Source organism: Schistocerca americana, chromosome 5 (assembly GCF_021461395.2).
Source record: "Schistocerca americana isolate TAMUIC-IGC-003095 chromosome 5, iqSchAmer2.1, whole genome shotgun sequence".
NCBI lineage: Eukaryota > Metazoa > Arthropoda > Insecta > Orthoptera > Acrididae > Schistocerca > Schistocerca americana.
The window spans coordinates 143317512-143344076 of NC_060123.1; the positions used below are offsets into that span (position 1 = coordinate 143317512).

The 26565-nt window shown below is 39.3% G+C and overlaps 1 protein-coding gene across 2 annotated transcripts in view; it reads left to right on the forward strand.

Moving 5' to 3' along the window:
* The window catches only part of LOC124615939 (MPN domain-containing protein), a 158410-nt gene that overhangs the window by 34683 nt on the left and 97162 nt on the right, over positions 1 to 26565 (forward strand). Inside the window, exons 2-4 of one of the 2 annotated variants that reach the window (XM_047144129.1) lie at positions 11646 to 11768; positions 11862 to 12008; positions 19922 to 20018. In XM_047144129.1, coding sequence (XP_047000085.1) covers positions 11709 to 11768; positions 11862 to 12008; positions 19922 to 20018 — 304 coding nt within the window. In that variant the 5' untranslated portion in view covers positions 11646 to 11708. Of the gene's footprint in view, positions 1 to 11645; positions 11769 to 11861; positions 12009 to 19921; positions 20019 to 26565 lie in introns of those variants that run through there. The other variant, XM_047144130.1, reaches the window with a different exon arrangement.

Sequence of the window (26565 nt, forward strand, 5' to 3'; positions counted from 1 at the left end):
CTAACTTTGGTGCCACTAACAGCTTTTACATACCAGCAGAAATTTTTTGGATTCTGTGAAAGATCATTTGACAATGTTCTGCTACTTTAGTCATTGAAGGCCACATACATTACTCTCTCAACACCCAAATGTGTTCCATAATCTGTAATCCCATGCTTTACACCTATTATGTAAAATCTCTGGTGTTTTAGAAGTTTCTTTGCTGTAACTGTGTGCCATGGAGGTTAACTCCCATTGCCAGCTGCTGTGGCCGAGCAGCTCTAGGCGCTTCAGTCCGGAACCGCGCTGCTGCTACGCTCACAGGTTCGAATCCTGCCTCTGGCATGGATGTGTGTGATGTCCTTAGGTTAGTTAGGTTTAAGTAGTTCTAAGCTAGGGGACTGATGACCTCAGTTGTTAAGTCCCATAGTGCTTAGAGCCATTTGAACCATTACTCTATTACTCCCGTTATGTACTGTTCTACTGGGTACATATCTGTCCAGTTCATGGTCAACTGTTCTTTTACATTTGAGCCATAGATCCTCTACATGCTCCTGCCCCATGAAAGTTCCAAGTTTCTCATTGAGATATGACACTACTGATTTTTTATCTAGTTTACTAAACATATATATCTTTCAGCTTGGTTTAATCATACTTTTTACTTCGATAATCACTGTTGCCACAACTGCGTCATGGACACCGAGATCAGTTTCGATGTGGATATCCTCAAAGAGTATGTTTCCATCGTGAGAGATGCTCCTAATTATCTGTTCCAGGTGGTTTTCACAGGATGTCTTATCATGCCCACCACTAACAAAACTGTAATTTTTCCAATTAATTGTTGGATGATTAAAGTCTCCACCAATGATTACAGTATGATTGGGAAACCTATGTACAAGTAAACTGATGTTTTCTCTAAAGTTTTCGGTTATATTAGGAGACGAGTCTGGTGTGTGATAGGAAGATCCAGTTACCATTTTATGCCCACCATTGATACTGAGTCTTGCTCAATCAATCTCACATCCAGCTTCAATTTCTATTTGCTTTGAGTTTCTTGTCTATTGCTGCAAATACACCACCTGTATTTCCCTATCCTTTCAATATACACTTAAATTTTCCCCAAATGGCTCACTGCTATCAATTTCAGGTTTCAGCCAGCTTTCTGTACCTAGTATTATGTGATCATCACTGCTTTTCATGATCACTTCAAACTCTGATACTTGGTTGTGAATGGTTTGGCAGTTTACCTTTAGGATTTTAATACTCTCACCTATGTCCATTTCTTTCGATCTTACACTGATACTTCTGGGTTTTCTACAGCTATTGTTACCTGGATTGGATGGAGAGTCACCTGATCTTACAAACCCTTGTGTCCACCCCACACACAGTCATCTACCTGAGTAGCAGACTCTGATGTGAAGTGCACACGTAACCAGTCTAGGATGACCCTACAGTTCTCAACCCTGTGACACAAGTCCCGGAAGTCACAGCCTAGTTTATCATAGAACCTTCGAAGTCTCTGGTTCAGTCGTTCCACACTTCTCAGAACCAAAGGACCACGATCAGTTCTGGAGACAATGCTGCAAATTGTGAGCTTCATTGACACTCCATGCTCAAGGCTGCTCTTCTTAACCATCTCTGCCAGTCGCTGGAATGACCCAAATATGACCTTGGAGTCCAGATGAGAGGCCTCATTTATTCCAATGTGTGCCACAATCTGCAGTTGGTTGTGCCCTATTCCCTCAGTGGCTACTGGGATAACCTCTTCATCATTTTGAACAAGGCCCCCAGGCACACACACTGAGCGCACATAGTGTGCTATCCTGTCCCTTGCTGCCATTTGCCTAAGGTGTACCATCATTTGCCACACATTTGAGCTGCTGATGATTGTTAGATGCCTACCCTTTTGAATTTGCCTCCACTTGACACCAGACAAAAGAGGTTTCCCCAAAAGAGGTGAAGTGAGCCCCACTGGCCCAGTTTCAGTGAGAGAGAGCTCCTCAAACTTGTTGGTCAGTGCGATCGATACAACACCCTGAGTCCTCCCGTGTCCCCATCCACGATGTGCAGGATGCCTACATCTACATTGCCATGCCACTCACAGTCAAGTGGATGAGTAATGACACATGCTGAACGTTCTGCAGAAGAGACAGGATCCACAGGATAGGATAGTACTTTGAGGTATTCCTGGTACCGCTATCACAGGTACATGACTCTCCTGAGCTCTTCCGACACACCAATTCACAGCAGGTGCCAATCTTTTGACAGTTGTCAGGCGATTTACAGCTGCTTACAAATGTCAACCAGTTCATCCTGTGTTTTGAGAACAGCATTCACATGGGGCTACATTTTGGCTGTGCAGTGTATTACATGGTAGTGAGAAAAAAAACACATGCTGATTATCTGTTGAGCTAAAAAGTTACTAATTCCCTATAAAAATTGAAGCAAATACACAAAATAAGATTTCTATTAAGACAACACAAAAACTTGTGGTAAAAATTACTAGTTTCCTAAAACATTTTGAGGTTACTACATATCACTCATGGATTATGCAGATTGTTGTTCTCCTTTCAAACTTGTGTTTTTCATTAGAAAATATTTGCATGCACATTCTTTCTTTTTACTGTAGCTTCCTTTCCACAGTAAAGAGCTTTGAACCCATTGTGCAGCTCATGGTGAATTTCAGAAACTGTACAGCAGTGAAAGGCCTGAGTTGTTCATTACCTTTTTTTTCAGATGGCATTTTGTCTACAAATTCAGTCGTTGTCTTCAGGTCTGTGAGCTGTATTACTATGTGAATGCACTGCTTGGACTCCAACCACATTGTGAATTAGTGTTAGTGTCATTCTACTATTTATAGCTAAGTTCGATTCCTGGAAGCCACTATGCCCTTTGAAGCTATTTGTTTTTCAGAGCGAGCACTGTTATTCCATGAAAACATACAATCTCTAAAACATTTATCTGCTTTGGTGGATGAGATGAGTGATGAGATATTAATAAATAGAGTGCCAGAACCCAGGGCTGGTTTAAATTGAAACTTCCATTCCAATTTATTAATTTTTTGACATATTTATTGTGATAGGTTCTTTAATTACACATTCCTTTTGTACCACAGTACTGGCGTCAACATATTTCGTTACATGATTACATTTAAGGGAGTGCTTGGCAGCAGCTGATTTGTATGGTTGTTTGAGTATGATATGTCATTGATTTTCCTTATACCTCTTCGTGATTGTTTTAATAGTATGCTCGGCATATGTTATGTCAAAACTCCTTCTTCATTGTTGTAATAGTATGTTCTGCATATGTTATGTCACAACTCGCCCAGACACCTTGAAGCATGCCATTAACCAGTCATCCTGAGAAAACGTGAGAGAGCACAGTGAAAAACCCTATTACATTCATGAATTTGTTAATTAATGCTTGAGCCTACTTGCCTAATGAGGGTCCTATGTATTTAGCATGTAATCTGTAAAGAATTGACTTGGAATTTGTAAGGACTCCCAAGAATCTGACACATGGGTCATTATCAATGCAGTTTTTCATTACACCAAAAGAAATCGGTGTTAAGCTTCTTCCTCATTCCCTGAGTATGGCACTATTGTGACTATTGATCATTTTCTAACAGAGTTAGGGGCTAGTGTCCTTCATCCTTTTCTAACTGAATTAGTGTTTTGTTATTAATGATCTAAGTATCAACAAAACTAAACTCTTGCCCACTTCCAATAATTGCTGTTAATGCTGTGCCTTGGTGACACTGACTGAGAGACGTTGTTGATATCTATGACATTCAATGCCTGTGTTCTTCAGAAATAGGATGCAATGTTGCTTCAAACATTCATACAAGTCTAAAGGAACAGGCACTACTGCGACTAGAGCCATTATGAAATACATGACATTTATTTGTAGTTGTGAATACCAATAACCATCAGCTATGTAATGAAATGACAACATTGAAAATTTGTGCCGTACCAGGACTCAAACACGGATTTCGTGCTTATTGCAAGTAGTAACCTTGCCACTGCACTCTCTGAGCACGCTTCATAGCCAGACCCAAACTTCCATATATCTGAAGCATGTGTCTACAACCTCCATTTGAACATCCTTTTATATAGGGTGATTCAAAAAGAGTACCACAACTTTAGGAATTTAAAACTCTGCAACGACAAAAGGCAGAGCTAAGCACTATCTGTCGGCGAATTAAGGGAGCTATAAAGTTTCATTTAGTTGTACATTTGTTCGCCATTTCGGCCAATAAAGTTTCTGGTCCCTTTTTCTTCGAAGGTGCTACTGTAACTGGACTACAGTATCTGGAGATGTTAGAGAATTGGCTGTTCCCTCAGCTCGAACAAGAAGCACAACAATTCATATTTCAGCAGGATGGAGCGCCACCACATTGGCACTTATCTGTCCGTAACTACCTGAACGTCAGCTACCCGAGGCGATGGATCGGCCGCCAGGCAGCCCGTGACTGAGCACTTCATCACTGGCCTCCAAGAAGCCCTGATCTTACCCCCTGCGATTTTTTCTTATGGGGGTATGTTAAGGATATGGTGTTTCGGCCACCTCTCCCAGCCACCATTGATGATTTGAAACGAGAAATAACAGCAGCTATCCAAACTGTTACGCCTGATATTCTACAGAGAGTGTGGAACGAGTTGGAGTATCGGGTTGATATTGCTCGTGTGTCTGGAGGGGGCCATATTGAACATCTCTGAACTTGTTTTTGAGTGAAAAAAAACCTTTTTAAATACTCTTTGTAATGGTGTATAACAGAAGGTTATATTATGTTTCTTTCATTAAATACACATTTTTAAAGTTGTGGTATTCTTTTTGAATCACCCTGTATATTCCTGTGCAGAGGACACATTTTAATTGAATGTCACTTGCCCACTGTCAACAGATATATATGATATTTCAGTGTCTACATTGTTCAGAAATTCCTTCAGACATGCATGTATGTCCAAAGGTACATTGTATTGTATTTCTGAACAACACAGGCACTACAGTGTCGTATTTATGCACTGACACCGGGCAGGCAACTTTCAATTAAAATGTCTCCCCTGCACGGGAATGTACGTAAAGGATGCTTGGTTCACAACATATGGAATTTGGGTCTGGCTGTGAAGCGTGCTTGAAGAGCCTGGTAGTGGTAAGGCAACTGCTTGCAATAAGTGGGAAATCCAGGTTCTAGCGCCAATCTAACACAAATTTTCCTTGTTGTCATTCCATTATAAAGCCATATCCATGTTCGTAACTGTGAATACAATTCATGTATTTTTAATAGCACTCTGCTGTACACTGGACTCGCATTCGGGAGGACGACGGTTCAATCCCGTCTCCGGCCATCCTGATTTAGGTTTTCCGTGATTTCCTTAAATCGTTTCAGGCAAATGCCGGGATGGTTCCTTTGAAAGGGCACGACCGATTTCCTTCCCAATCCTTCCCTAACCCGAGCTTGCGCTCCGTCTCTAATGACCTCGTTGTCGACGGGACGTTAAACACTACCCACCACCACCAGCACTCTGCTGTCACAGATATCGAACACCCAGGGTCTCTGTTGACCACCAAACAACAAAATCAGTTTTTTGTATTCCAGAAAACTACTTGATTTGGTAAACTGTCCATTGCTCAGTCTCTACAAGTTCTGATGACTTGATGTGTTTAATGATCACCCCTTCTGCCATGCACTTCTTGGTAGTTTGCGGAGTACGGCTGAAGATAGCTGTAAAAATTAGCAATCATTTTGTTGTAAATGTTGATTGTAATTGTCTGCAAATGGTTATCAAACTAGGTACCTTCATATGTTTGGAATGGGACATTACTACAAATGGCCAAACATTAAATGCACTCTTATTGAGTAATTGTAAGGGCCATTAATAATGTTAGGTTTGCCAGTGTCATGTTCAGATTGTACAGGTTTAAGTACACAAATTGAGTTATCAATAACGGAAAGCTGCACTGAACCACACACAATGTGAAATTCTACCCCCAACCTGTGCTCGAATTGAAATGCTTCTGTGCACTGTGGAGACAAACATTAATTGGATGTGTCATCTCACAATTTGCTTTGTCCTCTGTATTATACAGAATTACTAGCAAAAGATTATATGTTTTTGGAGTGTAAAACGATTCATTGGCATGCTAATACTTATATTGATGAATCAGAGGTGTCAGTGGTTGTTGATCAAATTAGCACATTGTTCTTCTCTACTGATGAAATCCTTAGGTTCTTTCTTTTTGGATTGTACTGTAGTCTTATATAAATCTCATATTCTTACTTTTTGAAATAAATGTTCAGTACGCAATCTTATAAGTTTGCTCATTTATCAAAATTTTAAACATGACCTCTTCAACCTCTCCCTCATTTATTCATAAAAACTGTGTCAGATACAATCTGCACTAACACTACAAGAGTGAGCCAAAACTGAGACTAAACTGACCCACAACTGAGACAACAAAACTTCATTTCTAAGTGCTGTGCAGTAATCTTCACTGGCCGTCGTACCAGATAACTTGTTTTCATGGTTCAAGTGCTATATTGGATTAAGCATCTGTGATGTCAGTCAGACACTGACCATAGATCCATGTTCATGTAAGTATGTAAAAAAATAATGAACAGTAGTTGTTGTGCTGCAGGATACCTGCCAGGGTAGCCAAGAGCGCTGAAGCACTGCTTCCTGTACTCGGGTAGGCGCGCTGGCCCCGGATCGAATCCGCCTGGCGGACTAACGCAAGGGCCAGTGTGCCAGCCAGCCTGTAAGTGGTTTTTAGGCGGTTTTCCACATCCCACTAGGTGAATACCGGGCTGGTCCCCACATTCCACCTCAGTTACACGGCTCACAGACATCTGAACACATTCGCACTATTCTATGGATTACACTAGATGCAGACAGTTGGCGTACACTACTTCCTTCCCGGGGGGTATGGGGTGGTGACAGGAAGAGCATCCGGCCACCCCTTACAATTAACATGCCACATCCGATTAACCAGCAGACCCCGCAAGTCGGGATTAATGCTTGGAAAGGGAGAGACAGTTGTTGTGCTGTAGGATAATTCCTCAGTCAGATATGTAAGTGTATTCCTCCAGTCCCCACCCCTCCTCACTGTCGGTTTAAATTGTGTACTCTAAGTAAAGCGATAGTGCTTTTGGGATAGACTGTTTGACCCTTTATCGACATTCTTGTAGAAAGCTGTGGATTGTTGTTTCGGAATGTTTTGTACTATCTTTTTAACAAATCATTTGACTCCTTATGGATACGAGCAAAAACAGTGCTACTATATCTGCCTATTCAATGCTATCTTCTGGTTTTTGAGAACCTTTTGCTATAGAAAAATTAAGAATAGAGTTCTACTCATGCATTTCTGACAAGACTGAAATGTGTAGCTACACCAGTTTTGGTTTAAAAATACATCAAGTGTATTTTAAAACAATTTTTATGCATTTTATCATTGTGAAGTAGAGCAGATTTGAGATGTAGGGAGTTGATACATATTTGAGGGATAACATTAAAAAATTACTCAATTTATACATGTTTAATAACAAATATGTCAACTGCTGACAAGCAGTTTACTGTGTTGTAGAATATAATGAAACAAGATATAAAATTTAGGAGCAAAGGCGACCACACACCAAATAGTAGTGCTGAGTCATTGACAGGCACATTCAAAACTCGGCTAGTTTTTGGAAGAAATGCTCTGACGAGCTGCAATTCTCTCTCTCATACACAATTCTCTTGCTTTGTGCTGGCTGGAAGCGCAAAGCCAGGATAGCAGTTTGATAGGTGCACTGGGGCAGGTTGTGTGGAGTGTGGTGGGTAGATGGAGACAGACACAGGAAACAGGAGAAGAGAACGGGAACTGATAACTAATGGCTGGGAGGGAGGCAGCAGGTGTGCAGGCTAGAAATGCAGGAGGGACGGGTGACAAGTGCACAGGGGTGATGGGAAGATTAGGGGTGTGTGCTGACATGTCATGGGAAATCTGTTTTTGAAGTATGTGTAGGGGATAGTGCCTGCCGTTGGAGGTTCTTGCGAGACCTTCAGCATAGTGGGCAAGGGAATTTTCATCATTGCAGAGATGCCGTTCATGGGTGGCCAGGTTGTATGGAAGCAATTACTTTGTGTGGAAGGGGTGACAGCTGTCAAAATACAGATATTTTTGATATTTAGTGGGCTTAATATGGACAGAGTTATAGATGGAGTCATCAGAGAAGTGAAAGTCAGTGTCACGAATGTGACACATTGGATTGAGGATCAGTTGAAGTGGATGAGAGAGATGATGTTGAGGCTGTGGAGGAATGAGGGTAGGGTGTCTTGATCTTGAGGCTAGATCATGAAGATATCATGAGTGAACCGGAATCAGACAAGGGCTGTGAGGATTTAGCAGGAGGCTATGAAGGTTTCCTCTAGATGACCTATAAACAGGTTGACGTAGGAGGTTACCGTATAGGTGCCCATGACTGTGGCACGGATCACAATAACAAGGTACAGTGGGACATCCAAGTTGTTAGGTTTGTAAATTTTGAGAGGCACATAGAAGATGGTTGTGCAGGGTGTGGTTGACCTGAGAAGGCAGGTGGACTCAGGAGAGCGTGTTTGGTATGGACCTAAGGATTTCACTAGGGATTGGAGATTACATTGGATTTCTGAGACTGGATCAGTGTGGCAGAGCTTGTAGTTGGAGTAGTGAGGTAGTCACAGTGGATTCAACAGTGGCAGTGGATTCAACAGTGGCAAAGCCATTGTCTGCCGGGGAGGGGGGAATATGTTTTAACCAGGAACTGTTTTGAGGTTGTGAATGCCTGTCCTATCTTCTGTTGTGATGTTGAATGGTGAGGCCAAGTTGGGTGTAATGAAACCATGGAAGGTGACCAGGGATTCGTTAGGTGGGGCACAGTTGGTTGGCGATAAGAACTGGGAGAGACAAGATTCATCATTGGGATTAGGCTGGCTTTGATTAGAGGGATAGGTAGCAAAGATGTGTTTTTACTGTTGAGATAAGGAGAAGGGGAGTAGGTCTATGAAAAGTACAACATGGTCAAACTTGGGTTTGGGGTTGAAGGTAAGGCATTCAGATAGGACTGAATGGGATTGAAGTTTTTGGTGGAAAGGTTAACAGCAGTGTTTTGTGTTTGTTTGGGTACTGGATTTTGTGAGTGTTGGGAGGGATTTTTGGAGGATGTGGCAAATTGGAAAGGTCAGCAAGACAGTCTGGGTGCTATGAAAGTTTGCCGAAGAGATGCGTTTTGAGCAGGGTAGGTATTGATTGGTAGTGATGCTTCAAGGAGGGAGTCATGAATTGCAGTGAATACCTGATAGAAGGCTTCCATCAACTGCCTGGCTTGTCCACCTACAAGCTCTGCCTTAGTGGTCCCATGCCAAAATCTAGTGTAACTTGCAATACCAACTGAAATCCTTAGGCCCATTCCAGAATCTTGTGTAGCTACTTATTGTGCTTACACAGAAAGAATTTGTGCTCTTGTTGACAAACACTGCCGACCTATTGCCTGATCCTACCCTTTCACATCAAAGATGATAACCTTTTTCTTCTGTGGCCATCCCTATCCCATTCCCACATGTGCCCCTAATTGTCACTGTTGATTCCACCTTCCTGTACACTAAAATGTGTGCTGTCATCCACCCAACCTACACAACATCCTGGTCCATCCATACACCACACCACTCCCAACCTATTACCACAGGGGCCATATTCGTGTTCAAGACCTGCCAGTCTTGTCATAGGCTTGTCCTATCCCATCACAGGTAGTCATCTGTGAAAGTAGCCATGTTATATACCAGCTGTGCTGGAGTCACTGCACAGCATGTTATAGGCATGATCACCAATCAAATATCCACCAGAATTAATGGCTGCCACCAGATTGTGGCCAAGAAGAAAGTTAACTCTCAGTGGCACAATGTGCTGCTGAGTACAACATGTTAGAATTCAGTGGCTGCTTCACAACCTGTGACATCTGGATCCTTATCTCCAGCACCAGCTTTTGTGAACTGTGTAGATGAGAGTAATTCTTGCAACACACACTTCTCATCCATAATCTGCTGGCCTCAGCCTTTGCTAACCTACTGTCCCCACATCCTCTAACCAACAGTTTCCCATTCCTCTGTCCTGTCACCTCCTCTGGATCCACACCTCCATCATCTTCATTGTGCTCACACATCACTGGCTCTGGTACCACTATGTCGCATGCCTAGCCCATTCACTTGCCACACCTCCCTCCCACATTCCTAGCCTGCAAACACGCTGTCTCACACCCAAGCACTAGCTATCCATCCCCCCCCCCCCCCCCTCTTCTGCTAGCTGCTAATAATTCCCTCCATGTACTGCACCCGACACAATGTAGGTGCAGAGGTGTGCGTGTGTGTGTGTGTGTGTGTGTGTGTGTGTGTGCTAGAGAGAGAGAGAGAGAGAGAGAGAGTCGTTTTTACTACAGCTGATCAAAGAATTTCTTCCAAAAGCCAGTGAAGTTTTCATTTTCTTTTTTGTATATCTGTTATGACTCAACACTTCTGCTTTTCAGTGATTGGTCTCCTTGACTCCTAAATTGTCTACATTATTCCAGAACTTTCCTAACTGTATTTATGGAGCAAGATATATTTTATGTAGGTAATGTTGTTGTTGTACTCTCTAATGACGCCTGTTTTTTCTTCATACAGCTTTATTGTAACTTATTTTTCATACTGAATAATATATTTCTGTTTGCATGTTTGTTTGTCCATTCCAAAGCTCCATGTAGAAGGATGGGTAGAGTCATTTGTTGCAAACATCTGTCAGTTCTTTTACTATTTGACAACTGTTTTTATCTTTTCCCTTTACTAGTGGGACAGTAGAAGCACTTTAATAAAACTGATAGCTAATATAATAATTGTCTAAACTCCAGCACTTCACAGAAATTGATAATTTTGTATGTTTATGAGTATGCTTATGTATTTAGTTTTTTTCTGAGTTGCTTTCATTTTCTTGTGTCTTTAGTTTATACAATTCTGTGTCTCACATGTCCAATGCATTTTGTAGAAATTTTAAACTAGTGGTTGTTAAATTACTGAAATGAGTAGTATTATTGTGTTTGTCGTGTAGTATTTGGGAGGGGGGTTGAGGATTTAGATAAGTGTTTAAGTGGTGTGAATATCTAATCTCTTGTTGCATAGATTGTGCACTAAGAAGTTGCTGAACAAATTTTATAATATAAAATAAAGTCATTCATTGCATGCTACCATAAATAATTTAAAAATTGTCAATTTTCAAAAAATACTTGATTTTTTTAAAAAAAACTAGTACTGTAACTAAGAGGGGTGAAACAATTTAGTATTTATGATTCTCAACATTGAGTTACTTGTATAATGCAGTTCTTATTCATTAAAAATTCCTGTTTAATTTGTTAAATGTTAGAAAATGATGTAAAATACTTTGTACATAAGCGTAAGCTTTTCTGTACAAGTTAACTAATGCCACAGGTAAAACAGATGTTTACAATAACATTTCATCTTTCAATCTGCATGTTGTTCACTGTGCTTATTACATACTTGGGTGAGTACAGTACATGCAATTGTATCCCTCTCATAGAGGAGATAAAACTTTCTGATTTTTTGGGGGATATTTCAGAGTTGGTATTTAAAGAGCATTAACACAATGGTTCTTACTTTTGTCAGGAATCTGATGAAAGACATGGACGATTTTGTAGTAGTTCAAGTGGAAGAAATATTACACTCCAGATGTTGTTATCGTCTGGTCTGCTTGAGCCTGGTGAGGGCACTATGGCCATTGAATACCTGGTGAGTTGATGATCAATGTTTCTTCTCTTTTATAGTCGTTACTCTTATTCAGTTAAATCTGTTATTAATATTACTTGTGTTCTCAAATTTTAGGGACAGCGTTTCGTAGGAGATCTCCTGCCTGATGGTAAAATTAAATCCCAAGAAACTGATATAATCTTTGCTTCTCCAAGTGCTTGGGCAATCCATTGTAAACGAATTATCAATCCAGATAAAAAATCTGGTTGTGGTTGGGCATCGGTAAGTGTTGGTCTAACATAATTTTAGTCAATACTTTTTTTTAGAGTTTAATGGCAATACTGTAAACTGGCTCCCTTAATCAAATTCGTTGTTACACTATGTGTACCATGCTTAGTTTTTTGGAAATAGGCGAAGACAGTCAAACTAAATTTATAAAAATAAAATGATATAAATCATCTTATTAAAACAGTAGGAAGAAATAGTGCTGATAGATGATAGATACTAAGAGAGAACGACGGCTGGGGAGGTCAGGTCAGTTTTGAGCCCTCAGTTTGCAATTTTGTCAGTATAGCCTCTGCAGGATAGACGGGTCAGAGGGAGTATAACTGTATTTACATAGGCTTACCTGATTTTTCCTGAAACTATTTGGATATGATACGATGTCTTTCCTACAGACTATCTTCTTACTTCTCTTCTAGAGAACATCTTATTGGAGTTTACTTATCAACTTTGATGATATCTAAACCAGCTAAAAAAAGTGTCACAGTTTGTATAAAAGTCTTTTTAAATTCCCCAATTTACATCTCAGTCCAAAACTGTATTGGACAAAGAAACGAAGCAGTGCTCTATAATGTGTTGTGTGAGACTATTTGTAAACTATATTATCCACAGAGGAAGTGCACATTCCTGAGTAATCTCAGCAGATGTATTTTCCTTTTGCGCTATGAGATTCACGTGATCATTTCATTTTGTACCAGGTCTTGCACAGTTACTTATTATTATGCCAACCCATTTCCACCCCTAACTTACCAAATGAGTGAAATCAAGATTGGCAAAAATTTAATAGGTAGGCCAGTCTCAAGCTAATATGTTGCCATTAGTTAGTGCCACCTGATCTCACCGGGCAGACTACAGTACCACCAGCTTCAGTTCTCTGTTGTGCTAAGCAGTGTTTGTGCATTATTTCTGGGTATATTCCTCATACTGATTGATTATAAGCAGTAATACTTCTTGCTTCAGATGCCTCTGAAAACATCTAATGTTTTTTAGTTAGCCTTGCTAAAAGTTCAGTGTATTAGTAGTGGTAAAAATAGAATGAATCGACTCAAATTAGCAGAATGTTTTACAACCACCTTTATAGTTCCTCTTACTTGTGTATAATTACCATTTAAATTAATTATCAGGTAACTACGATTGCCATTTTCACCATAGTAATGTTTCACATCACATTAAGGGCTAATTAATAATGTTGATTTTACATTGCACAGTATTAGTGCACGATTTTTAATCAGTGGATACTAAAAGAGGTGTAGTCCAGAACTGGTTCCTTCTACATCTGCATACATACTCTGCAAGTCAATGTATGATGATGTTTGGTAGAAGGTACCCTGTACTGCTACTAGTCATTTGCTTTCCTGTTCCACACACAAAATGAGCAAGAGGAAAACAGCTATCCATATACCTCCTAATCAGTCCTAATTTCTCTTATCTTGTCTTCATAGTTCTTGCGCAAAATCTACATTGACAGCAGTAGAATCATTCCACAGTCAGTTGCAAATTCCGGTTCTCTAAAGTTTCTCAAAGCATTTTACGGAAAGCACCTTGTCTTCCCTCCAGGGATTGCCATTTTAGTTCATGAAACATTTCTGTTGCACTCAAGAATGTGTTGCCCAAGTGTTCTATACAAAGTCTCCTACACTTTCCTTAAATTCTTCCAATAAACCAAAGTTGACCACTCACCTTCCTTACAGCCGTGCTTATGTGCTCATTCCTTTTCATATCTGTCTGTAGATATTTAACCAACATGACTTTGTCCACATCACTAAAAATGTACATAACAATAATGAACATAACAATATCGTTTTTCCTACTCAGCTGCAGTTACGTAGATTTTACTACATTTAGAGCAAGGTGCCATTCATCACTCAACATTAAATACAAATTCTGTCTTAAGTCATCCGTATCATACAGTAACTCAGTGACAGTGCTTTTCTTATAGTACAGCATCATCAGCAAACACGGGGTTGCCACAAGTTCTGGAAATCAGGGAATTTCAAACTTATCAGGGACATTTGAAAAATTCTGGAAAAATCTCGTTTTTGTCTCAGTAGATGAAATGATTTGTTTACTGAGATATCATGCATCATCGCTGGCTGGGTGCAGCTGAGTATGTGAGCCACTTGCCTACTTTCTCATTCTTGCTGCTTCTTCCCTTTCTACAACTCCCCTGAGCTTGCAGTCAGTGCTGCCACCACTTTTTGCTGCTAACCTAGCAGCTGCCGACGAGAGGCAGGGAGGCGTGAGGAGTGGTTTGTTTGGATCGTATTCTCAGAGACTGTTGACGCAGTGGCCAGAGACAGCTGTCATGTGTGCATGAGTTGTGTCTGAATGACTGTGTGTTCTCATTTTCTGACAAAGGCTATGGCCAAAAATTTAGCTGTGAGCGTGTGTTTGTCTTTTCCATGTGTCTATCTGCAGCTCAGTGATCATCTTTACAGTGAGTTGCTATCTATCTTCATTAGTACTGATTTTCAGAGCATTCACGCAAGTTATCTGTTGCATGGATTGATCACTGTAGTCCCATTTTGTCAATGTGGTGTCCGTGACGTGTAAATAGGTAGCCACACCAGTGGGCTTCCATGATGGGCCAAAACTGCAGGCCATTTCTGTGGGTATCTCTAACAGATCGGGAATGCCAATCTGAAGCCCATCATTTACCACTAATGTGCAGGCCTTGCCCGTTAGATCTAGTCTCACTGATGTGCCTGCAGGCCAGGTCAGTTTGTGTGTGGTATAACGTGGCAGAGTTTCGTGGTTTATCCATGGACTCAGAATGTGGTGCTCCTTGTCAGGCCAGAGGCCACTGGCAATAAGGATTCCAAGAATTGTGACTGTATCACAGCAAGAACATTTTACTGTGTGGCATTTTATAGACATTTTATTTATTCTAGTACATTTTGGCACTTCGAAAGTAGTTTATATATTAGAAAGTATGGATGATAAGAGGAAGAAAATTTTGCCAGTCGCTGGCAGTTTTTACACTATTTACTCATGTATTTCATGAAAGAAAAGCCACACAATACATGTAAAATAATAGACATAACACAGTGGGCAATAACCGACAATAACAAACGTAGTAGTGCCAACATTTTATTGGCAGTCACTTATAGTTTTGGTTTACACAACTCTTCCCAGCCTTATACACTTCTTTCAAGAGGCCTACTTTTTTCTGGGGTTATTTCTGAAATCAGTGAACGTACTTTAAATCTGTATTGCGACTGAAATGAAATATGTGTTTTTGTCACCAAATGTATTTCATTTTATTGAAATAATATAACATCAGTGCTCTTAATGAAACACATATACCATTTGGCTTGCTTTCTCCAACTAAAAGCAGTTCATTATAAAAGATGTTGATGCTAATACTTTTTCCTCAGACATTTTGAAATACAGAAGTCCGTACTTTTTTATGTTAACTTATGTCTTTACACACCCGAGATCTCAAAATTTGTCAGAGAAAAATGGTAAAACTTGTCTGGAAATCAGGGAAACATCAGGATATTTCACTTGGGGAAACTTATGGCAGTCCTGTGTGTGCAGCTAAGGTGGTACACCATATGGCTACTTTCACATGTGGCCCTGCCTTTGACATGACTTACATCTGTGTCCATGAAATGCATAAGAACCATGGGCCAAGGATTAGGAGCACAGGTGGAATAAGGACAAGAGTATTGTATAGCATGGATGGGAAACAGAGTACCAGCGTGGAAGGTGTGGGGAGGATATTTCTCATTTCGTGGTGCAATGTGGTTTGTCATTAAATCTCTGAGAGCATGCGTTTCTATGAGTCAACAAATATGTTGCTTCCTTGTACATATATCTCACAAGAAGACCATGAATATGAAATTAGAGAAATTCAAGCATACATGGAGTCTTACCGGCAATTGTTCTTCCTGCAAACTGTTTGTGACTGGACCGGAAAAGGGGAAAGTGACAGTGCTACATTAAATACCCTGCAAAGGTGGCTTGTGGAGTATGGGAGCAGATGTAGACATAGATGACGAGACATAGTTGAAAGCCTGGTGTAAAACATGATTGAGTTGCTCCAGTCCTAGTTGATACTGAGTCACAGGGAGGGCAGTCCTTTGTGGCAGGTCAGTGGGTATGTGGTAAGTGACTGGGCAGACAAGGCTTGAGAGGCCTGTTTCTGGATTACTCATCATTGAAGATTGGTGACTAGGCTGTATGGAAGGGAGGCATTGATGTAGAATGAGCAGCAGCTGTCAAAGTGGAGGTATTGTTGGTGGTTGGTATTTGGATGTGGACAGATATACTGATGTAGCCATCCCATAAGGTGGAGCTCATTGTTAAGGAAGGTGACTTGCTGGGCCAAGGAGTACCAGGTGAGCAAATGAGGGAGAAGTTGTTGAGGTTCTGGAGGAAAATGCATAGAGTAACCTCAGTCTTTGTTGAGATTATGAAGATGTAATGAGTGTATTTGAACCAGGTGAGGCTCTGGGATTTTCGGAGACTAGGGAGAATTCCTCTAGATAATCTATGAATGGGTTGGCATGGGGTGGTGCAATGCAGGTGCCCAGAGGATGGTGCCATGCAAGTGCCCATTGCTGTACCATGGATTTGCCTTTTTAGGTGACGTCTTTAAAGAAGAAGTAAATGCTGGTGGATATAGAGATGGTCATAGTGACCAGGAAGGAGGTTACATGTTTGGAATCAGTTGGGTGTTGGGAAAAATAGTGTTCAGTGGTAGTAAGATCGTGTGCGTTGGGAATGTTAATGTAGAGGGAGGTGGTATTGACAGTGACAAGCAGGGTGTTGTGTCATAAAGGAACAGGAACTGTGTAGAGTTGATAGAGGAAATGATTAACTGTTGTATACAGTAAGGTTGGTTACGGCTAATAGGCTGAAGGTATTGTTCCATAAGGGTAGAGATCCTGTCTGTGGGGGCACTATATACCAACATAATATGTGAATGATATTTGTGTTTTGTCTATATTTGATGAAGGGCTTAGTTCAGTAGCTGATAATATCTAGCAGTCTTCTTTCAATGTGCTTGTCTGCCATTCAATATCTTCTCTGTGTGGTGAGTAGTAATCTATCCATTTCAGTTGTTGTTTTTCATCTGATATTTTCCAGTGTTGTATTGTGATAAATTGTTGGAGTGGCTAATGAGCTATTCATTTACTTTGTGTTAGAATGTCTAAGAATTTTCATTTTGCTGCCAGATGTCTGCCGGCAAGCTGTTAAGGACATTTGCTTCAGAATATTAGATAGGGAGAAGCTTCTGCAAGATATCTGGTTATCAACTGCCTCTGTAGAATAAATACGGGGTATATCAAAAAGAATCTTCCAATTTGGCATGTCTATATTTCTGAAACTAATAAACATATACAATGAATTTTGTTTTTTGATGAATGGAAAAAGCAAAAAAGTTTTTTTCATGCCTTTTCATAGGTATTTAATATGCCCCCCTTGAGATGCACAGTATTTGTCAATGCAGTATTCAAATTGTTACCACACTTGAGTGAGCATGCCTTGAGTTACAGCTTCCACAGTTGCTGTTATGCAGTGCCTCAGTTCTTTCATTGTTTGTTGATAACAGAGGCATTAAACAGAGTCTTTTATAAACCTCCACTAGAAATAATCAAATACAGTCAGGTCTGGTGATCTTGGAGGCCAGTGATGTAAGGCTGAATCATTTGGTCCAGTGCGACTGATCCATCATTCAGTAATCCTTTGATTTAAAAATTCCTGCACTTTCAGATGCCAGTGTGACAGTGCCCTATCGTGTTGGTAAATGAAGTTATTCAAATCAGTTGAGCTGTCGAGGTGCATGGCGAACGGATTTCTGCGTACTCCATATGAAACTACGGTGGATGCATCCAAAGTCTGTGTCAGATACTTGGGGATGCCTGGTGATTTGCCTTTACACAAACAACCTGTTTCTTGGAATTTTTCGTGCCATCATCTAATGCGTTATGCTCTATGCCGTAGGAGGATCCACACCATACTTAGTATGAAAGTCACACTGAACAGTTATTACTGACCCACATTATGCAAAATGTAGAACACAAAACACTGTCTTTTGTCCCAACACCATTTTTACTAGAACTGAAGTGGGGCCCACACTTCTGCTACCTAGCTGGAACCATGTCAAACTCGAGAGTTTGCTCTTACCAACAGTATATTGTTCACGCACCCTGAGTTCTCGATAACCACTGTCACGGTTTCCTCCACTTCTTGGATGAGGTCCACAAGTCAGACATACCGAGTGCACATGGGACTTCTTTCCAGCCATCTATTCTATTTCCCTAAGGAGCACCACTGTGCACTTCATCATCCTGCATTCTCATTAAGAGCCTCCTATTTAGCTTTCCTGTTTAGACATTTGATCTGGATGAAAGTCTGTGCCCTCAAGTGTGAGAAAATGCTTTATTTACTATGATTTTATGAATTGGGATGTGTGAGGGATTTCAGTGTTTCCCTCGCCTTTTTACAATTTGAAATCCTGTCTCTATGGAAAGCCTTGACAACATGTGGGGAGAGTACCAGTGAAGTTAGCCATTTAGGTGTCGCAAGTGGGAGACCTCCTTTAGAAATTGCAGGAATACAATCACTTTTGGGGAACCGTACAAATTTCTTTTTCCTCCATTGACATATAGTAATTTGAGGACCATGTCCCATCTTCCAAAATTGTACCAATGGAGCAAAGTATTCACCATAAAAATGAAAACAAAGAGTTGCAAAGCCTGAGATCTCTTGTTGCATGCGTATTAAACATCATTACTGAGTTGGAAAATTTTGTTTTGCAAGAATTTATTATTGTTGTTGTTATTGTGGTTGTTGTGGTGGTCATCAGTCCAGAAACCGATTTGATGGTGGTGGTGGTGGTGGTGGTGATGGTTGTGGTCTTCAGTCCAGAAACCGATTTGATGCTGCTCTCCATGTTACTCTATCCTGTGCGAGCCTCGTCGTATCCGAATAGCTACTGCAACCTACATCCTTCTGAATCTGCTTAATGTATTCATATCTCGATCTCCCTCTATGATTTTTATCCTCCACGCTGCCGTCCAGTACTAAATTGGTGATCCCTTGATGCCTCAGAACATGTCCTGCCAACTGATCCCTTCTTCTAGACAAGTTGTGCCACAAATTCCTCTTCTCCCCAATTCTGTTCAATACCTCCTCATCAGTTACACAATCTACCCAACTAATCTCCAGCATTCTTCTGTAGCACCACATTTATTATGCAGTCTTAACACTGGTAATGTGTCTGATTGCTGTAGGAGCTTCTACACTGAAACATGAGTAGCTTTGGAAAAGTGTGTCTTGAACTGTAGTTTTGAGAATGGTTCATACCAACAGCTATCTGGTAGAGGAGTACCCAAGAGTGTGAGGTTAATTTCCGTACCCCCTCTTTTGGTTGTATGATCAAACTTACATTGCAATCCATGCCATCACGGACTTCTGTTGCAACAGAATTTCACAGTACCTCACGCAGCATTCAGCCTTAAGCAGCATTGGAGGGTGATACATTGGCTGATTGTGATATGATAGTGGAAAAATAAAACCACTTGTTCATTTCTTGGTTCATATCTGCTGCTCTACTCTTCAGATCCATGGTGTGTCGAGGAGGGGTACACATTGTATGGGCACCAATTACCACACTTCTTGCAAATGACACACGTCTATGTAGGTCCGAATTTCTCATTTTTACCATAATTATAACATAACTGTGGGAGATGTAAGTTGGCAACAATAATATGCTTGTTGATCTGATATAGATCCAATTGTTAAAACTGAATAAAAATTTTGGCCATTGGAGAGTTATTTGTTTTGTTAATTTAGTGCTTTATAGGTCTGACAAAGGCTCATCTTGCATTGGAATGATTGTTTTGTGTCTTGCTTGTCATACTTTAGTTTCGTTAATACATTGTAATTTGAAACTTTTCTAGGTTAAATACAAAGGAAGAAAGTTGGATGTCTATAAAAACGCTTGGTTCAGGAAGAAAAAGGAAGAAGAACAGGATAAAGAAAACAGAGATACAGATGGTGAATATATTTACACTTCTATTATCTTATGTAAAGGTATTTCATGTTGTTGCAGAATTATGTTGGGAATATTGGTTCAGTAGCAAATCTTTTTTGTTTAGATTTTGTAATTAGCTATTGCACATTACTTATGGTTGTATGCTTTCCAATGAACACTTACTACAAATATTGTTTAATGTTATTTGTAGTTTTCATTTCACTATATTGCCTGTTTTCATATACTTACGAAGATATCACACCGAAACGTCGCACTATTGTCTCAACTGGCAACATTCCTGTGGGCATAGAAGTAGTTACTTTTTATGTAATTTATGTGTATTTTTTATTTTAAAGTTTTGTGTTTATTTGAAATACTAATGAATGCCTCATCACTGTATTTAGGAAGACAGTATGTGAGAAAAATCTGGTGGTGTGTTCTTCAGTCCAGAGACTGGCTTGCTGCAGCTCTCTACACTAGTCCATCCTACACAAGCCTCTTCATCTCTGCATAACTGCTGCAACCAGCATCCACTTGAATTTGCTTACTGTACTCAAGTCATGGTCTCATTCTTCAATTTTTACACCTCATACTTGTTTCCATTACCAAATTAATATTCTTGATGGGTCAGGATGTGTCCTAACAACTGATCGTTTCCATGAGACAACTTGTGCCACGAATTTCTTTTTTCCACCAATTTGATCCAGTGCCTCCTCTTTGGTTATTTGATCTACACATATAATTTTCAACATTCTTCTGTAGCATCACATTTCAAAAGCTTGCACTATCTTCTTGGCTGAATTGTTTTCTCATTCACGCTTCACTTCTCTACAAGACTGCATTAGAGACAAGTATCCTCAGATAAGACTTCCTAGCACTTAAATTTACATTTGATATTTAAAAATCCTCTATTACAGAAATACTCTTCTTGTTCATGCCAGTCTGTGATTGATATCCTCTGTACTTTGCTCATTTTCAGTTACTTAGCTTCCCACAGAGCAAACCTCCTCTACTACTTTGGTGTCTCTTTTTCTAGGAATGTGAAAAATTTGCCTAATGTGAATATAAATGTGAATTTTGCCTCAAAATGCAAAACTACACAATAAATGCTATTTCATAAAGAATTGTATCCAAATAACTATTTTATCAGAGATAGCTTCAGATAACTTTATTTTCTGCATATAAATATTGAATATGTTACCAATTTTCAGTTACTGATATTACATAAAATCTGCTGAAGCCCAGTTTGGAAAGAGGATGTGCATAAGAATGTAGTTGCAAAATAAAGAGTGCACCTGTGCACGAATGCAATGATGTATCAGTGTTCTTGTAAGTTATGTTCTGGTGCCACGTCAGTAATCGGCAGCTCAACTGTTTCTATAAGATATGCACTGTGTATGGCAATACAAGACTTGGCTGTGGGATGTATCATAGAACCAAGGAATGCATATGTTCATCTGATAGCTAAGGTTGATTATGTGGACACTTCAGTGTGACAGTTTTAGGTGTGGTGTGTTTTTAATTACAGTAATGATTGAAGTGAACTTGTACTACATTGTTTAGAGGGCCCATGCATAGGTTCTGTATACCTTGTTCATGACTGTGCCAGTCTCAGCAAGCAGTTGCACAGTAGCCATTACCATGATTCATGCACTCTGCTTTTCTCTGGTCTGTGTACTGCTCATTATTTTCATTTCTGATTTTGAAACAAAAGACGCGACTGAGAAGCACTCTATCTTCTGGTGGGAAAATACTACTGTTCCTCAACAGAAATAGCCATTTGTTGAAACATTAAATAGAGTGGAAAGAAGAAAATAAACAAAGACAGTTTTCAAACAAGGTGCTTTCGCGAAATCAAACATTCCAGTCAAAAAGCTCTTATTTTAGAGAATAAAAACTTTTTTTCTCTTTTATTATTATATTATCTCCACTCAACTTTTTGTTTTTCTCACGCAACACCCATGTAATTCCAGAGCCCTAAGGCTTTTTCTTTAGGCAGATAGTGTCGCAGCCTTTTCTAATTGTACATCATATCATTTACCAAAAAAAGTTAATTTTGTAAAAAATAGATTCTAATTTTGCCAAAGGTAGATGCTACATTTTCAGGTCAGTATTTGTTTCATAAGCTTATGCTCTCAATACCACCTGATTTAATTCAACTACAATCCAGTACACTTTTTTAATATTCGCCTTGTATCATCTCCGCTACGGTATGCAATATGTTCAAAGTCCTTTTCCAGCTCTGTCAGAATTTCCATGTCATTGGCAAATCTCAGTTTTTATTTCTTCTCCCTCAACTTTATTCCACTTTTCAAATTTCTCCTTGGCATCCTTTACTGCTTGATCAATGTAAAGACTGTCTCATTCCCTTCTCAACTACTGCCTCCCTTTCATGTCTTTCAAGTTTTATAGATTCAGTTTGATTTTTGTTCAAATTGTAGATAACCTTTTGCCCCTGTTTTTTATCCCTCTACCTTCAGAATTTCAAAGAGTGCACTCTAAGTAAGCTTTCTTTAAATCTACGAATGCTATAAATATGGGTTTGCCTTTCCTCAGTCTTCTAAGGTAATAACAGTTTGCTGAAAGGACATCCATAGTCCGACTTTTGTGTATTGAATAAAAACCACTGCAGCTGTTTAAATCCTTTATTGAAGAGACACGATCAGTTTCTAAAATTAAATTGCATCATCAGGTACAAATCTGAATAAAAAGAAGAAAGAGGCCGTAAACAGTATTACGCTAAGTCCATATCACAGTGATAAAAGTGTCCACAAGACTGAATACTTACATTATAGTGGTCAAGCCAGTTATACCAAGTGATCCCAACGTGTTCTTTAAAATTCGGGAAGTTTCTCAGAAAGCGAGAGTCACGGATTAAAATGTGGCAATGAAACTGGAAACATATGAACAAATGGGATGAGAGAAAAGATTATAAAAAGCACTGGAAAGAGGGAGGAGGGGAGAGAATGGCAAAGTATTGGGTAAACAGTACTTCAGCTGAAGCTGCACCGTGACAGCACACTGCGACTGCCTTACACAAACTGACAGGACATCAACACGTAGGTCCTGAAGGAAGCATAAATAACATCCAGTAAACCTTAACGATACAGTTGGGAACTGGCCATATAGAAATAAACGTGTAAAAAAAAAAAAAAAAAATAAAAAAAAAAAAAATTAAATTTTTTTAAGATTTTTCAATTCTACATGTGTTATGTTTCTAAAAGGCCCGCAACAGGTTGTAGGCTTTTATCCCTATGTCTATGAGTTATTTGCGTGACATTTGCTATCTTCATTAATATTTTTATTTTTATGCACCCGGTTTCCAACCATTTCCTTAAAGTTTATCAGATGTTACTTATGCTTCAACACATGCACCACTTCCCTCGAGGTCTGTGTTTTGATATCCTGTCAGTCCGTGTTGTAGTGCAGCTTCAGTTGAGATACTGTTTACTCTATATTTTGTCTTCCCCGCCACCCCCCATCACCGTCTTTTATATTCTTTTCCCTTAAATTTCCCAATTTGTAAAGAACTGATTGGGATCGCTCTTTAAAAGTGCTTTGACCACTATACTGTAAGTATTGAGTCTTGTTGACACTTTTTATCCCTGTGATATGGTCTTTGTGTAATATTGTTTATCGTCTCTTTCTTCTTTTTATTCAGCTTTGCCAAGATGATGTAATTTATTCAACATGATTATACATGTTGCCTTGCATGTTCATGTATTTCTTCAGAAACCAAACTGATTTTCCATGATTTAAACTTCTACAAATCCTCTGTAAATAATTTGTGTTAGCATTTTGCAACCATGATTTACTAAATTGACGCTTCAGTAATATTCACACTGGGCAGCACCTTCCTTCTTTTGAACATGGGTTATTGCATTATTCTTGAAGTTTGAGACTATTTCATTCATGTAATGTTTCATGATGGAGTAATATTGTCATGGTTTGTTCCACCAGAGATTATAATAATTGAGAGGAAAAGCCATCTGTTCTAGATGCCACATTTTGGCTTAGATCTTTCAGTACTCTATAAATTCTTTTTGTATTTATCATATTCCCTATCTTCATCCACTTCCTCTTCTTTTTCCTTGAATTTTGTCTTCAAGTTCTTTTCCTTTGTACAACTGTATTCCTTCCGCTTTCCAGACTGCCCTTCTTTGCTTAGTATGGGCTTTCCATTTGAGGTCTTGTTATTCACAAAGCTGCTTCTCTTTTTTTTTTAAAAAAAATCATTTAATTTTCCTGTAGTTGACATATATCTTTCTCATAGTCATGCATGTTTTTACAACTTTTCATTATTCTTCAGCAAGTTCTACTTGTCATTTTGTACTTCTTGTTTTTCCTGATAACAACCTTCACCTAAATAATCCCTGACGGGAGATCTGAATGAGATACTATTATACCTCCAGAATATTTTACTAATTAAACTATACAGCAGAGTTGCATGCCCCTAGGAAACACAAAGGCTGTAGTTTCCCCTTGTATTCAGCCATTCACAGTACCAACATAGCAGTAGTGTTGGTTAATGTTAAAAGGCCAGATCAGTCACTTATGCAGAATCTTGCTCTTGCAACTACTGAATGTCTGCTACCCCACTTAAGGAACCATGTGTTAGTCTGGCTTACAGTAAGGCTAACCGTATTGTTGAGGCATGCTAGCCACCCCACCTCGGCAAGGTCAGTGGTTCGTTGGTGGGGGAGATGGTGTAGAGCAATGGTGACATTCAAAACTAAAAGATATTGATGATTACATACAGAAAGATGGTGTAAAAACTATTCCCAAAATGAGAGACTGCTGGTGGTACATGATGTAAGACATGTGAGACTAGTCAATTTGGTAGTCCAAGGAGCAGCAGAAGCCAGTGGTTTTAAGGAAATTTACTCTTCTTTTTAACATGTTATCATATTTTGCAAGTCAGCTAATGGTGTGTGTTAGGTACCATTATCCCTCAAACCAAGCCAGGTGGCACACTCGTAACACTCTGGATCTGTAACCGATGGCAACAGTTCAAATGACATCATTGTTGGTGGAGAAGGGCTGTTAAACTGTAATCTTCTTTCTTTTCCCTAATGCTGCACTAGAAGAAGTACTTGTTGTGAATGTGTTCGGTATCATGCTTCATGGTATTTTATACATTGTTTGTGATAAATGTGCACATTATTTTTTACAACACCTCAACATAATTTGTGTATACGTGGGGCTGGAAATTGTTGCTACCATTGTTGTGCTTAGTTTGTAGAGTGTAAAGAGTCTGTTTGAAATAAAGCTACTCCCTTTTATTCTACCCCTCAACATTTCTATTTTTCATCTAGTCTTCTTTACTGTTTCTTTTGTACTGCATTTTCCGTAGTCTTTAATTTGGTTGATTGCATTAACTTTCTATCTCCTGCAGTTTTTTCTTCCTCCTAATTTTTCCACTCTTACTCCATATCTAACAATGAAAAATCCAGGATGGAATGTAACAATACTATGAAAAGTAAAGTTGCAGATCTGTGACTCAGCATCTCCGCTATATGGTGAGTAGCAACTTTCCTTCTCATAATATTGTTACTCCATATCTGTACCATTTAAATTCAGCAATTCTAATCATTCAATTTCTGTGGTATTTTTCTGATTTCTCAGCTTCTCCAATTGTCTTATTCCGGCCTGTTTCTCAAAAATTGAATTCCAGTTTTTATGTTACACATTGTCATAGTTGACATTTACAAAATCTGAATGGAAGGGATAGGTTCACAGCAGGTTCGATGTTTTATTATGCAGCTTCTCTGCAGACATTTTATTTATTTATTTTTGTAAAACTATTGTAAAATAATTATCATTGAATTGTACATCAGAAATCAGGCGCACACTCACAGTTTTCAAATTATTTTCATAACATTCTATGCATCTAGATTTTCTCCCCTCCTGTGGTACAGTAACTTAACCATTGACAAAGATAATTGCTTCCAGTGATTTTTGTCCACTTTTTAATAATTTAAAGCAGTAGCCTGTACAAAATCCAGTAATGGAAAGTCCTTAATCATTTAAATAATAACTGAGAAGACAGATCACCGCTCATATTTTGAGACAGAGCCAATTTTTACATAAAAAGAGAGCTGTTTGCTTGCTAAGCTTTCAGCTATTTACTTTCTCCATAGCAAGAAGTTTAAATACACAAGCACAAAGACTTAATGTATCATGACGTAAGTGGAGAGAGTGGAAATAGTGGTGGTGGTGGTACAAGGAACACTATATAAGTGTGTGTGTGGGGGGGAGGGGGGGGGGAGATTACAATAAGTGAATAAATGTAGGGACAATTTAGCACACTTGAAGGATTTGGTATGTAGGAAAGGGAGATAAAATAGAGGAACTGAATTTTTGAGACACTGTGTCCTATAAGGTAAATAAATAATAATGAATGGGCAGGTCAGAAGTTGGCAAGTGTTTGACATAGAACAGGAGTACACAAGAGAAAAGAGGTTGGTTGAGAAGGAATAGGAAAGTGAAAATGCAGCAGAGGCTCAAGGTGGGCAGGGAGTAACAGAGATTAGGACTAAGGTGGGTGGGGAGTGTAGAACTATAGGATGT